We start from the raw sequence: 15909 nt of genomic DNA on the forward strand, positions 1-15909 counted from the left end.
GTTTATTATTACAGACAACACGACCACAAGTGGGAGAGCACATGGAGAAAATGTTTGCTTAGTTAAGACAGAAGCAAGGCAGAGACAAACACCTGGAGAGAAAGGGTGGGCCCCTCCTAGTGGTGAGCAGCACAGTAAAGAGGTGGTTAAGTCATTTATATAGGTCAGTTCTTCTGGGTCTTTGTCTTCCTTCAGGCTAATTATCTGGTTCCTTTTTCCACACCTGACCTACCCTGGGACCCTCCCCTGGGTGCGCACACACCTCTCAGCCAAGATGGATCTCAAAGTAAAGTAAATGCTTCTGGGAAAAGCAAGGCTCATTATGGCCTGGCGTTATCCCTTGATTTTCACTCCCATAAAGGAGCCTTTGGGGGGCATACGTAGTGTCTCCTTTGTCCCTAAAAGGGGGAAGCAGAGATCCCTTAATCCTTTACTCAAACAGGGTAAAGGATTTGCCCCTCTTTGTCCTTGCCATGACTATTACTTTAGGTGTTTACAAGAGACATACAATGGCTATTGACCCTGATTCTGCTGTTACTTCCATCTCAGAGGGCAAACAAGAGGCTGATTGTAAATGCCTGAGCTGGAGCCCACCTATCTCTTGTCTCAGGAATCCAGCCTGAGCCCCCTGAAATGCAAATAGGAAACCCATTCTAAATGTCTAACCTGGGGCCCATCTGTTGCCTACTTCAGGATGAGCAGAGAAAGACAGAGATTCGGGGGAGGATGCGCACTAAGAAACAAAACGAGGACAGTGCCAGGGAGCAGAAAGGAATAGGGATGCAGAGAGGGAGTGAGAAGGAGACAGAGACCCAGACAGAACGAGGGACAGACGGCCAGACAGAGGCAACACCATGCGCGTCATAAAGGAGCAGAGGGCAAAGAAACCAGCAGACCCAGGATGGTGGGTGTGCTATAGAGAATGTCCTCCAAAGCACTTATTTATTTTGAATTGGTTCCCGTACCTGAAAATGGAGAGTTTTTCCCATGTTAAAAATGTATTTTTATTAAGATGAGAAGGTGCACATTCTCACAGGGCAGCCAGTCACTGGAGCTGAGAAGTGACGCCCTATCTAAACAGGGCGGAGGTCTCCAATTTGCTGCAGTCCCCACCACTCCCTAATGTCTCTGTGTTGCTCTGCCTTCAGATTTGCACGGTCACTCCTTGCACCTGGCTTGCTTCGTTCGTTACCATCACTGACTGACCTTCTGCAGTTTTCAGCCCCTCCCTTCTTTTCCCTGGTCTGTTGAACCCCTGGGAAATCTATGCTTCAAAATCAACTGGGGCTGCCACTTTCTCCTGGGAGCCCAACAGGCTGGAGGTATTTTTCTTGGAGTGAATGTTCATCTCCAGGGTCTGTTGATCCCCTGGAGCCTTGGCCAGTTCTCCCCACAGAGGTTTGGGGTTTCAAGGCCTCAGGCAGGGACCCCTCCTGCCTCATCTCTACAGTCTGGTGTGTTCCTGCTGAAACAGGCCACTCTGCCCATGAGTGACCAGAACTGTCTATCATGGCACCTTTACAAGTTGTTTCTTCCCCTAGGAGGGTCTTAGAGGGATTTCTGGGCACCTACCCTCCATTAGCAAAGAGCTGTCTAGGAAGAAATTAAGTCTCAGAGCAGCCTGGATGCTCAAGCTGAAGAAAGAATGCTCTGGCCAGACTGCAAGTTGTCTTAAACTTTGCTCCTTATTAACACCACCTGGAAAGAATTAGAAAGCCCTGATGCCAAAACCCCAAATAAAAAAAAAAAAAAACAGGCAAAGACCTTGAACAAATACTACACACAAGGAGGTATACAAAACAGTAACACACCCATGGAGAGCCGCCCACTACAGAGTCACTAGGGAAATAAGACACAATGTCGGTCAGATAGACCGATGGCAACACGGAGCATTCGCAACTCTCAGCATGGCCGGTGGGAGCAGACATTAGCAAGACCACTTTGGAAACCTGGCAGTTTCTCCTAGAGGTTAAAACACTTCCTACATGACCAGCCGTTCCACCCCAGGTATTTGCCCAAAAGAGATGAAAACGTATGTCTACACAAAGCTGCGAATGTTCATAGCAGCAGCTTTATTCACAGTAGTCCTGAATTGAACCCAAATGTCTATCAACATGTGAAGAGATAAATGAAGTGTGATCTAGCCACGTAATGGGATGCTTCTCAGAACTACAAAGGGACGTATGGTGATGCCCATAACAATGAGGACAAAGCTCAAAGTGTGGCAAAAACGTCAGACATGGAAGAGCGCACGTGGTGTGACTGATGTACAGCAGACGCCTGGGGGAGGAGGCAGGGCGGGGAGAGCTCCTGGAGGGCCCAGGAGCCCTGGGATGGGCACGTTCTCTGCCTGGACTGGGTTGGGGTTACCCCAGGGTATCCATCAGTCAGGCCACTCAAACCACACACTTTCAACGGATGTGTCCTGTTTTCATGTGACTTTAACTCTGTTGAGCTGACTTTTTAAATGAATTTTAAAACATACAAAAAGGTAATAATTCTAATGCCCAAGCTGCTTACCATTCCATTAAATTAGCATTTCTGAGCTGAGATCTGGCAGATTCCATTAACAAGAGAACGCCAGTCAACATGAATCAAAGCAGCTTTGCGGAGACATGAGCACCCAGTTAGAGGAGGAGCCAGCGGAAATGCCAGACTTTTCCCTGCACACTGGGAAGAGGGTGTCCCCTCCACCTCAGTCAGCCCCCAGGACAGTCTCCAGGGTCACAAACCCCTGCCCCTATCTTTCCTGGAAGTGGATGGGAGAAGGGCCCTCCAAGGACCTGGTGACCTTCGCCGAGGGGAAGTTCTGGAGACTCACCATCCCACAGGGAGTACATGCAAGGAGAGAGATGGTCTCCCAAGAAGGTACTACAGGATTCATAAGAAGGCCGAGATGGAAGGCTGGGTGCAGCAGACAGCCATGTCTATGTCCTGACCACCCAGAACCTATGAATTCGACCTCATTGGGAAAAGGGTCTTTGCAGATGTAATTAGAATGTTGTGACGGGGAGATTACTGTGGATGACCCAGCTGGGTCCTGAATGTTGCTGAAAGTGTCCTTGTAAGAGACACACAGAAGAGGAAAGACCATGCCACTCCAGAGTCAGAGATGGGAGGGATGCAGCCACCGGCCAAGGACACCTGGCCACCAGGAGTTGGAAGAGGCAGGGCGGGTCCTCCTCTGGAGCTTCAGAGGGAGTATGGCCCTGCCCACACCTTGACCTCAGACTTCTGGCCTTCAGAGCTAGCGGAGGACAAATAGCTCTTGTCTGAAGCCCCAGTTCATGTGGTGCTTATTTCACAGCTGCAAGAAATGAACATGCCTGTGTCCAGAAGAGAGCCCTCCGCAGAGCCCTACTCCAAGGTTGGGTGATCCCAAGCCTCGCTGGGCATCTCCCAGCAGGGTGACCCCATGGGGATGGAGCCGACACACAGCCATGTGGAGATGAGACCCTGAGGGCCGTTCACGTCCAATAATGCGTGTGACAATCACAAACATTCCTCAGGTCCACATGGTGCCACTGTCACAGCTAGTTCCCAAGTTGTATCCTCCATGTGCATGAGTGCAGCCCACTGGGGAAGCAGAACGCTGACAGGGGCCTCTCAAGGCCACCTTCAGGGCTGGTGGCCAGCTGGCCTGTGCGATCGCTTTAACCACACCCAGCCAAGGCTTCATGCAAATTGGAGAGGAAGCCAACCAGCCTCTCCCCAGACCCTGCTGGGCCCTCAGCAGGCTCCATGCTGGGACTCACTGCCCGCCTAGTGATGCCTCGGACAGCTCCCAGACGCCCAGCCATTCTTCTTGGGGGGAGAACAAGGTGTTCTGAATCTCCCACTCTTAGTGTGCACAGTGCCCGGGGAGCCTAGAGTGGCGTGACCTTGTACTTAAAGTTCTCGGGAAGCCACTTGAGTCTCAGTATATCCCCTGATTTGTCATATATGTCTCAAACTTGGAACCAATGTTTATACTTAAGAGATTTCACACGAAGTTGGTATCTACTCTTTGAAAAGTAGAAGATTCTGGAAAAACCCAGGTCCCCATTCCTAGCTGGTGATGATCCACTGGAGCTGAGTTGTTACTGAGCTCTCAGGATGGGGAGGGAGACAGTGCCGCAGTCCCCACTGCTCCCAACAGCCTGCTTCACACACCCTTCAGGCTGGCGAGTCTGGAGTGACAAGACTCCAAGGGCAGCCTTGAGGTCTTTGCTTCCAATGTCGTTATCCAGAGGATGGCCCTCCTCTCCACCATCTCAGGGAAGGGCTTCCCACAACCTCCCCTAAGTGGCAGACCTGTGAGAAGAAGCCCTGGTACCCCAGCTCCTGCAGCAAAGGCTCCTGGCAAACGTTGTGATGTTGCCCCTTACCGTGTCACGAGACCTGACCTCGGGCTGGGAACCTGCACCCCTGGGGCAGTCTATGGGCCTGAAAGAGTCTTTCCTGAGAACTGCTCTGGGGTTTCTGGTCTCCCTCAGACCTGGAGAGGGGCCGACGCCCTTCTCCTGAAGGGCACAGCTCCCACACCTGCTCTGAGTAAGCTGGCCTGGGAAAGGCTGGTGTGTGAAAATTTACCTAAGGAAATTTCTCTGCCAGTCATTATCCTGGAAGCTCAAGGAAGAAAAGGGTCAAAAGAAGGCTTGGATTTCTGCAGAGAAGTATCTCAGCCTTGACAGATAGAGAAAGAGAGGGCAGTGAAGGGCTGGGAGGCCCTCGTGGCCCCAGGGGTCCTGTGTGCCGGAGGTGGCTGCCTGTGTGAACTGTATCATTGAAATGGAGCTATTTCCTGAATTCTGCACGAGGTTGAGACGGGACCCATGACCAGTGGTGTGTTTGTCTCCGTGTGGCTCTGAGCTGCTAGCAGAGCACAGGTGTGGGGCATTGGCTGCATTCTGTGGGCCCCCCGCTTCCAGGAGGGCAGCTGCAGCCCCTCTGCTCACCTGGCTTGCATCTTCCTGGGGCCACAGAGCCCACGTGTGGGTTTGCACCCCTGTCCCTGGGGCAGTCCAGATTCATGCCAGTGTGTCTGGTGGATACAGAGGGACCACGGGTGTAAGTCGGTTTCCAGTGGGGCCAGATGAACCTAGAAGAAAAGAGGGGATGTTGTGGGGTCGGCGGAGGGGCCCACACCCAGCACCTGCTCCCCTCCACAAGCAGGTAAACATGGAATGAAGGTCTGAGTCACACCCATACTCACAGATGCACACTCATGCATAGAGAAGCACGAAGATACAAATGCAAGCACACAGACACATGTACGTGCTCACACAAAAAAAACCACACATAGATCTGCACACAGAGACACACACACAAGACCACACATAGATCTGTACACACAGACACACACACACACAAGACCACACATAGATCCACATACACAGACACACACACAAGACCACACATAGATCCACATACATAGATACACATACACAAGACCACACATAGATCTGCATACACAGACACACACACACACACAAAACTACACATAGATCTGCACACACAGACACACACACGAGACCACACATAGATCCGCACACACATAAGACCACACATAGATCCGTACACACACACACACACACACACACACACACAAGACCACACATAGATCCACATACATAGACACACATACACAAGACCACACATAGATCTGCATACACAGACACACACACAAGACCACAGACACATGTACATGCTCACACACACAAAACTATACATAGATCTGCACACACAGACACACACACAAGACCACACACAGAGACACACACACACAAGACCACACATAGATCTGCACACAGAGACGGACACACACACAAGACCATACATAGATCCGTGTGCACATTATAGGCGTGCCTGCATGCATGCTCAGTCGCTTTAGGCACGTCTGAGTCTTTGCGATCCCGTGGACTGTAGCCCACCAGGCTCCTGTGTCCGTGGGAATCTCCAGGCAAGGACACTGGAGTGGGCTGCCATTTCCTGCTCCAGGGGATCTTCCCGACCCAGGGATCGAACCTGCATCTCCTGTGTCTCCTTCATGGCAGGCAGATTCTTTACCGCTGAGCCACGGGGGAAGCCTGTGCATACAGGCACACTCCCACATAATTGCCTCTCTGGTCACAGTGGTAGGTTGGTGATATTTTCCTTGCTGACTTGTCGCTTACCCTCTCCCAAGCATCACTTCTTATGGCGCTGGGTGGTCTTGATAAGCACCTCGCCTGCTGGGTAGGTAACAATCCGTCAAAAGAACGGCTTGAAACTCATTCGACCATCTACACTGATGGACTCTAAGTTGATTTCCCTTTTGCCACTATAACTCACGCTGCAGTGCACAGTTTTGTGCAAATAGCTTTTGGGTCAGTCTCCTAGGATAAATACCAGCCACGGAATTAGGGGATAAAATAGTAACAGTAAATGGTCCCCAGGCTCCAGACCCTCCTCCATATAGTTTTCATGTGCACAACTGCGTTTGGGGAGGCACCATTCTGCCTCTCGTATCACTGGCAGGGAAGCTGAGCACAGAGAAGCTGAGCAGCTTGCCCGAGGGCACACAGCTGGTGTGCAGGGAGCTGGGTCAGCTTGTATCATTGCACAAGTATTGCTGGCTCTCTGTTCATAGCTTCAGACTTTTCCAGGAGGGTTGAGCCAATGCACACCAGTTTCTCCACCACCTTGTCACCAGCGCATGTGGCCCCTACACCTGGTCGGCTGTCTTCCCCTGTGTTTATGCTGATCACCTGGCACTGCCCTGCCTGTGAGCCCATGTTCTTCTTCAAGACATCGAGAGCAGGCACCTCTCTTGTCCCTTGTCACTCTCCCAATAGCTAAAGAGCCCATTTGTGATCTTCATTTTATCAGCTCCTATTCATATAGAATTCCGAGGCTTCATGGACCTGGGGATGTGTGCCTATGTGTGAATGCCTAGATGTGTGTCTGTGTGTATCTCTGTGTATGCATGTGCTGTATGTATCTCTGTGTGTTTGCTGCAGGTGTGTATCTGTGTTTATGTGTGTGCACACGTGTGTTTATCTGTGTATTGTGTGTGTTATGTGTGTATATATGTATCTGTGTGCATTGGGGTGTGTATGTGTTTGTGAGTACATTCGTGGGACTGTGTGTGTAACGTGTGTCTGTATATCTGTACATCTGCTTATTGTGGGTGTGTCTGTCCTTATGGGGTATGGGAGTTGCGTGTGTGTGTCCATGTATTCATGTGTGTCTGTTGTGTGTGTATGCTTGTCCATGCATGTGTGTGGTGTTTGTGTGTGTCTGCATGTCTGTGGCCTCTGCAAGGCAGAAGCCCAGGTGAACATCCTCGTAGAGAGGCTGTATCCCGGCGGGCAGCACAGCAGCCCAGACGTAAGGATGCTCCCCAAGGTGACCAAGTTCCTCCTCTGCCAAACCGGAGAACCCTCAGCCTTTACTGTTTTCTGTAATCACAGCAAGAATTTCTCATGCAAATAAATTTAGAGCCAGCTGACTCTGCTACCGTTGCCTTGTGAGGTGAAGTTTATTTTGGAACTCGGAGCAATAATAAAAAAATCATTACAGCTGTAATAGACTTGGCAGGGACTTGGCAGTTCAATTCATCAGAGATCACCCTGAGATTTTTGTGTTGTCGTTAAGAAAGTGAAAGAAATAGCTGTCGTCGTTGGTGAACTATAACTTAACCAGTTAAACGCTTGCTACACGTCACAGATGACATTACAATTTCGTTACTATTAGATTTGTGGCCCAAATGTCACGACAGAACAAATTGGATCTTTACACAAATAAAAGGATAATTGCCTTTTAATGCCTCTGTTACTCTTGGACAAATCATGGGCATTTGCTTCTGATGTCCCAGTCACTGGGAGCAGAAATGGTTCTTTTAAACTGTGACTAAGAACAACTTTTTGTGTTGTTTTCATTGAAGAGAGATTTCATACCTGTGAAGCAGCGGGTGCACACAAGTGGAAGCAGAGGAGAGGGAAGCCGCAGCCCTGTCTTTCGGGGGTCTTAGGGGGCCTTTGGGGACAGTGGGGGAGCCTTTGCCAGTCCTCTAAGAGCTTGGAAGAAACTGAGCCCTTAGCCTACAAGATGGTTATCTTTGTTGTGAAGCAAATTCTTCCATCCGAAGCTTGGAAGGGGACTTCCATGGTGACTCAATGGTAACTAATCTGCCTGTAAATGCAGGAGACATGGGTTCAATCCCTGATTCGGGAAGATCCCACATTCCTCGGAGCAACTAAGCCTGCACAGCTACTGAGCCTGGGCCGGGAGCCACAACTACTGAAGTGTGCACACCCTACAACTTGTGCTCTGCAACAAAAGAAGCCATCCCAATGAGAAGCCCACTCTCTGCAACTAGAGAGTGGCCCCTGCTCTCTGCCACTAGAGAAAAAGCCTGTGCAGCAATGAAGACCCAGTACAGACAAAAATAAAAGTAAATAAATTAAAAACAAAAGCTAGGAAGGTCCTGCTTTCTTACAAAACAGAGATTGTGCCTATTGCTAGAAAGATATTTTTCCTTTATGTGTTTTTTTCTCCTCCAACTAATAGGTTCTCAGTATACCCTGCGTTTATGATGTGAGTGTATCAGGAATGAATGAATGAGTCAGCGAGTGTGCAGGTCCACTCACAGTGAGACTGCCCACTCTTCTCTGCCACTCTGTCCGTTCACGACCTGCTTTGATCACCACTGCTCCATGAGTCCAGTGGAGGTCTCCACATTGATAAATTGCTAATACATCTTAGAAGAAAATATAGCTAGCACATTGACACGTGATTTTACAGATACCATTGCTTGGGGCAAGGCAAGATTTACTGACATTTTTAAAGTGTGTAGATGGAAATAGAATTATTGAGCTTCCCTCATGGCTCAGATGGTAAAGCATCTGCCTACAAAGCTGAAGACCCGGCTTCAATCCCTCGGTTGGGAAGATCTCCTGGAGAAGGAAATGGCACCCCACTCCAGTATTCTTGCCTGGAAAATCCCATGGACGGGGGAACCTGGTAGGCTACAGTCCATGGGGTCACAAAGAGTCGGACACGACTGAGCGACTTCACTCACTTCACTAAATAGAATTATTACAGGAATATAGTACAGCTGGCAGTCTGTTGCATAGAGGTGCAGAGGTTGTACACTGTACAATTTCAAGGAGTGTCATTCAGAGAGAGCCTGATATTGAGGGGGTTCCATAGAATTGAGCAGTGTGCAGGCTCTGTGACTGCCAGTTGCAGCCCTGATTCCTGATACACAGATAAAATAATGGAGGGGGTAGGTAAGTGACTGAAGCCTGGGAGATTATGGTCAGGGCAACTAAATAACTCACTGGGTCATCAGATTTTTAAATTTTTAAAATCTACACTAAGTTGCGTGAATTGAATGCTGGTTTGTTTTTGTTTTTGTTTTTTTTTTTTTTTTTTTGTCATCTCTGATGAGTGCAAAGACAAGCCTGAGGCAAGCCCTGGGCACAGTGACCAGGTGAAGACAAGGAGCTCAGGGATGATGTGTGAGGACTTGGAGAGAGGGTGGCGCCCCCCCCCCCCAGGCTGCCGGGGTCCGCGCCACACACTGATGACCTGCTCAGCCCCTGTCTGCTTCTCCCCAGGACCCCAGCCATGATCGGCTGCTCCTTCGTTGTGGACCGGGAGTACTTCGGGGACATTGGTCTGCTGGACCCGGGCATGGAGGTGTATGGCGGGGAGAACATAGAGCTGGGCATGAGGGTAAGTGTCGCTGGGGCCACTTCACGGGGATGGTGTGCCCAGAAGACCTGTTGAAAGTTGTGCCTGGCTGGTCTGTGAGCTGCTTGTTACAGGTCAGGAGGAGGTAAAAGCCCCCAAACTTAGGTCAACCTAAGAAACCTCGGTGGCGAGGGGACTGGGAAGCATTATGAACGTGGTAATAAGAGACTGTATTTCAGATCTTGCTTTATTTCTCAAGCCTCTCATTCTGTTGCTTTACACTGAAGTCGGGGCTGGTGGGGAGCTTGGAAACTAAGCACAGGGAGTTTGTGCATCAGTGGTGAGGAGACCCAGGAAGATTGTGGGCTTGCTTGGTGGAGGTGAAAGGCGGAGTGCACATGGGCACTGTGGGCATTGGAAGCCCCCATGGCTTCTCCAGGGGGCCAGTGTGTAGAGAAGACTCCAGGCAGGATGTTTTCTTCTAGTTATTTTCTTTTTGAGTTCACTTTATTTTTGTTTTTTAATTGGAGGATAATTGCTTTAGAATGTTGTGTTGGTTTCTGCCATACAACAGTACAAATCAGCCATATATCTCCACCCTCTTGGACCTCCCTCCCTGCCAGTTCACCCCCGAGGTCGTCACAGAGCCCTGAGCTGAACTCCGTGTACTACACAGTAGCTTCTCACTGGCTGTCTATTTCACACACGGTAGTATGTATCAAGGCTACTCTCTCCGTTCATCCCACTCCCTCCTTCCCCTGCTGTGTCCACAAGACTGTCCTCTACATCTGTGTCTTCTAGGAATGTGATGGTTCCAGGTCTTATGCTCAAATCTTTGGTTCATTTTGAGTTAATTTTGTGCATGATAGTGTAAGAGAGTGGTCCAGCTTGCTGTTTTGTATATAGCTGTTCAGTTTTCCCTGGCCTGTCCAGCACAGTTTATTGAGGAGACTGTCTTTTCCCTGTTATATATTCGTGGCTCCTTGGTCATAACTTCACTGGCAGTGTGTGCCTGGGTTTATTTCCGGGCTCTCTATTCTGTCCCATCGATCCATGTGTCTGTTTTTATGCCAATGCCATATGTTTGGATGATCGTAGCCCTGTAATATAGTTTGAAATCAAGGCATGTGACGCCTCCAGCTTTGTTCTTCTTTCTCAAGATTGCTTTGGAGTCTTTTGTGATTCCACAGAAATTATAGGAATTATTTGTTTTATTTCTGAGGGAAAATATCATTGGCATTTTGATAGGGATGCACTGAATCTATGGATAGCTGTGGGTAGTATGGTCATTTTAGCAACATTTTTCCAATCCATGAGCAAGGATACTTTTCCATTTATTAGTATCTTCTTCAATTTCTTTCCTTGCTGTCTTGTAGTTTTCAGTGTGTTGACTTTCACCTCTTTGGTTCAGTGTACTCCTAGGAAATGGGATTGGGTTCTGAGCCAATGCCCTGTTGAAGGCTGGTACTCTGGGCTCCATTCGCAGCTCAGTGGGACGGTCACAGCATGACTGACACGACGTGACACAGCCCATCCAGAGAGGGACAGGCAGGGCTTTCAAGGACTGTGGACCTGAGGTGCCACAGGACCCTGCTTCCAGAAGAGTGCGGGTTTGAACCTCAGCCCCTGATCATGGGTCACCAAGTCCTTGCCTCACTCCTGCATCAGCAGGATACTAATACTCCTTCCTTTCCTGTCGCAAATGCAGTCCAGTGGCCTGGCTCTACCCAGAGTGCACAGAGGCCCAGGATGGGGAAGCAGCTTAGCCAGGTGCATCCAGGGCTGGAAAGCAGACTCGCAGTAGCTCAAGGCTAACTAACCAGTGGTTAGCTGTCTCTACCCAGTGGCAACACTGGAGCTCCCAAATCAAAACATTTTTGACACAGGATCTATTAGCCTTGACAGAGCACCATCACTGGGAGGCTTAAACCCAGAGACCAGTCTGAAGACTCAGCATGGCTGGGGGTTGCTGGGGAGGATCCCTCCTGCCTCTCCCAGCTCCTGGTATCTGCTGTCAACCCTGATCTGATGCAGTAGACTGGTCAACGAGGACAGAACAGCAGGCAAGATGCCAACAACTTCTTTTTACATTTTTAAATTTATTTTCGACTGTGCTGGGTCTTTGTGGCTGTGAGTGGGCTACCTCCAGCTGCAGTGAGTGGGGGCTGCTCTCTGGTTGCAGGACGCAGGCTGCTCATTGTAGTGGCTTCTCTTGATGTGGAGCACTGGCTCTAGGGCTCGTGGGTTTCAGTAGTTGTGGTGCGTGGGCTCAGGCGTTGGCGGCATACGGGCTCTCTAGTTGTGGTACATGGGCTTAGCTGCTCCAAGGTGTGTGAGAGATCTTAATTCCCTGATCAGGGATCAGATACATGCCCCTCCAGTGGAAGCATGGAGTCTTAACCACTGGACCACCAGGGAGGTCCCCTCTGGTCACACTTGCCCAAGAATCCTCCAACTATTCTTAATTATCAGGGTTGCCCCATCCAAGGGCAGAGTAACTTGAAGAGCTATGGATGACCCCGGTTGGTGACGCCCTCTCTTAGGGGAAGCTGAATGAGCTTGGTCATGGATCCAAACTGTGAAGCAGGGCAGCTCCCACGGCCTGTAAGTGACAGTCGGCCCACAGGCTCTGGCTGTGTGGGAGCAAGGCTGCCAGGGGCAGGATAGCCAGAGCCTGACAGGCATGTGGACCCACATGCCACCTCTGACCTCACTCCCGTGCACTCCTTCCTGCCCCTCTTCAAAGAGGCCAAGACTCAGGGTTTGGGGACAGCCAGTGAACTGACCAAGTTCTGCAACAGTGGATGGGCTGGACATGAGTCTCTCACCCACCAGCAATCGAGCCTGAGGTTCAGAGCCGTTTCTGATTTAAATAAGAGGAAGCCAGCATGGGCACTGACTTCCAATTTTTAGGACATTATTTGGGATAAGAGTCATCATTATCTGTGATACTGTGTCCTGATGATCTGACCAGAGTTCTCTGCCTCCCTAATCAATAGAAATTAATCAGAGGTCAAACAAATAATTTAGGCAAAGCTTTATTGGGGCTTCTGTGGCTACAGAAGGCAGTGAAGACAAGCAACAGTTTCCCTAGCCTGCTCCTGGAGGTGGAGCTCCCTGAGGCTAGCTGAGCTGGTTCCCTACAAGCGGTGAGGGTAGGGGTGTGTCCAGGGTTCAGGCTGGAGGGGTAGCATAGGTGGTCTGTCCACCCCGTAGATGGTGCTGTGTGCAGGGGGCATGCACAGTACCCTGCTTTTGCTCCTGGCTCTTCAGAAGTGGCAATTGGGTTTTAGTCTTTTTGTATCTTTTGTCCAGAATTTGCCCCAACTGCACATGCTCACAGTTATTTTTAGTCCCTTAGAGCTTCTTTGTGTTTTGTTGCCCAAGGAGACCTTTGTCCAGGTACAAGCACTGCAGCAAAGGGTCCCAGGTTCCAGCAGGTCTCACCGAGGCCCCAGGGTGCTGTGACAGCCGCTCCACCACTCAGAGAGCAGAGCAGGTTCGCAGGCAGACTGGGAGGGACTGGGAGGCCCACCACGAGGATGCAGCAGGTCCCTCGGCCTGGTTCTGACTCCAGCAGCATCAGAATCACCTAGAGGCGCCTTACAAATAGGTCACTGCGCTCCACCCCAGAGATGTGGATTCAGTATGCAGGGTGGAGCCCAGGAATCTTCATTTCCAACAAATTCCCAGGGGCCACTGACTCCACTGGAACCCATTTTGAGAACCAGCTGCCCACCCTGCCACCCCGACTGCCGCTCTAGGGACCGTGAGCCTGCCAGGCTCGCATGCCGCTTGCTCTGCGCATTACTAAGCTCACTCCATAAACACGGACAGAGGGGAAGGGGCCAGAGGCCAGGCCTCGGGGTCTCCTGCGGCCAGGCTGTGCTGAGGTGGGGCTGAGCTCTGATTGATTTGGGGTTCTTGGGCTTTAATGTTTTGTTTCTGGGGTTTCACTTGGGTTTTTGTCTGCGGAGACTTTATTCACAGGAAAGATTATTTAAGATTTATTTTTAAAATTTTATATACAGTTTATTGAAGTCACACTTTTCCAAACCTGTTTTAAGGTTTTAAAGTGAAACCTAGAGATCATATTGTTATGGTTATAAATATAATAAAAGAACACTCAACTTCCCCTTTTCTTTGATTAATGTTTGATTAACTCAGATTGAATATATTAAACACTATTAAACAATGATCAGTTCAACTTCTGCCTAGTTAAATTCCCTTGAACCTTTTAAAATGACACTTATAAGTGTGGCATATTTTCTTTTCTCTTTAAGAACTTTGAAGGCCTGATATCCCTGCAGAAGCTCCCCTATGTGCTTACAAAATTCTCTTGTGTCTAGTATATCAAACTTATACCACATCTCAAATTCTCTGAAGCATTTCAGGATTGTTTGCAAATGTTTTAAGTTCTCTGACAAGGTCCAATTTTAAACCACGAATTTAGAATCAACCCTCAACTATACATGTTAAAACGGAATCAGAGGATTAATCTGGTAGTCTTCAATACGCTGACTTTTCCCAACTGGTTTCATTATTAAAGACCAAACCTTTGCAAATGATTCTTGAACCTGGCAGTTCTCCGTATTTGGTCTATTCGTCCTTCTCTGCGTTGGATTCCAGTCCTTCCTGGAGTTAGATGATGTCAGCTCAGTGAGCAGAGTCAGAGTCCCGAGGAAGCTGCAGTGGTCCTGGGGGATGAGGGAGCCCAGCTGCTGCCCCCTGATGCTCGAACTTGGTGGGGGGAACACGATGCTCAGCGGACAGGCACCTGGGCAGAGGGACCCCACCCTGGGAAGGATAAACCACCATTGGAGACGCAAGGCATGCATGCAGGGCTGGGCAGAGAAGCACCGCCACGACTTTTAACTTCTGTCTCCTGCTAAACCAAACTCAGCTGGCAGCTAAGGGCTGCTGGGGTCGACTTGCCAACCAAGTCAGGTGGGACCAGCCAGGGGTTGTGGGCCAGAGGGCAGAGACTCCGGGGGCGCTTTGCAGTGGCTCAAGTCAGGGGCAGTGCAGGGACAGGCAGAAGTCAGCCTGGAGGAGCCGACAAGGGAGGGAGAAACAGGGGGGACTTGGTCCAGGGGAGCAGGCACCAGGTGTCTGGGAGCCGGATGAGGGCAACAACTGTATCCTGCAATCCCAGGGGAGAGAGAAGTCAGGCTGGACGCCACCACCTGAATCTAGGAAGCAGGCCATGTAGGGGGTAAGGTAGGGTCGGGGTCTATCTAAGGCCCCTGAACTGTCCCAATGAGAACTAGATATGGGGGGTGGGAGAGGTGCTGCCCTGGGTGTTGCCATGTGGGCACCTGGGAGAGGGCGATGGAGAGATGGGCACGTCTCCATGTCTGGTGGTGCCTGGAGCACCAGGAAGACTGGTGGGAATATCCTCCTAGAGAATGGGAGAGGAGGTGAGCCTCCACGGGAAGGGGGGGCCGTCTCCTGAGGAGAGGCAGGAGCTGGAGGCCGGAGTACCTAACCATGGGCACCAGACACCCTGCTGGGAAGAGAGGGCACCCCGCACAGGGCTGGGGAGTCAGAGGGGTCAGGCAGGGAATGGCCCGTACATAACATGAGCAGTGCCCAGGCATACCACGTACAGTGTGCCTCCCACAGTAAGGGGGCTCCCAGAAGTGGGGTAGCTGCCCAGGACTCCTGGGGGACAGCTGAGCCTGTGGGGGGGACCCGGGGTGCTGACAGGCTCAGGGGGAGGGCAGAGCTGGGGAGCCCCCTGGTCCTGGCTGGTGAGGCAGGAGGGAGTCCAGATGTGGACCCTCCCCTGCATTCACTAGGCTTCGTGAACACACAGTGCCACTGCAGGCCTGGCCATTAGACAGCAGGGGGAGGGCCAGGACGATGCTCACACGGGCGGCTTCTAGCAGGTGGTTACAGTGGCAAGGGATGCGGAGGCCAGCGGTTATGTTTGCAGGAAGGTAGGAACCTTTGGGGATATTGGAGAAGGGGCATCCAGCAAAAGGGGACCAGCACCAGTCTCTGCCTGTCCCTGGTGCTTTGACCACAGCCCCAGTGCCCCTGACCTGGGTCTCCACTGTGTCAATGGGGCTCTGGGCTCTGCACTGGGCAGGTCCTCCTCTCTGCGGGGGAGGTGCTGGGGTTGGCGCTGCCAGTGGGACACCAGGGGCCAGTTCACTAACTGAGGTGAGGCAAGTGTAGGTGTAGGCATGCATTCGGTGTGGGGGTGAGTGTGGACTCGCATGTAAATAAGGATGTAGCTATAGA

At 50.7% G+C, this 15909-nt stretch overlaps 1 protein-coding gene across 1 annotated transcript in view; it reads left to right on the forward strand.

Moving 5' to 3' along the window:
* Nucleotides 1-15909, forward strand: part of GALNT9 (polypeptide N-acetylgalactosaminyltransferase 9) — a 124165-nt gene that overhangs the window by 64712 nt on the left and 43544 nt on the right. Inside the window, exon 6 of the mRNA XM_027956382.3 lies at nt 9585-9702. Coding sequence (XP_027812183.1) covers nt 9585-9702 — 118 coding nt within the window. The remainder of the gene's footprint in view (nt 1-9584; nt 9703-15909) is intronic.

Source organism: Ovis aries, chromosome 17, assembly GCF_016772045.2.
Source record: "Ovis aries strain OAR_USU_Benz2616 breed Rambouillet chromosome 17, ARS-UI_Ramb_v3.0, whole genome shotgun sequence".
Classification (NCBI taxonomy): Eukaryota; Metazoa; Chordata; class Mammalia; order Artiodactyla; family Bovidae; genus Ovis; species Ovis aries.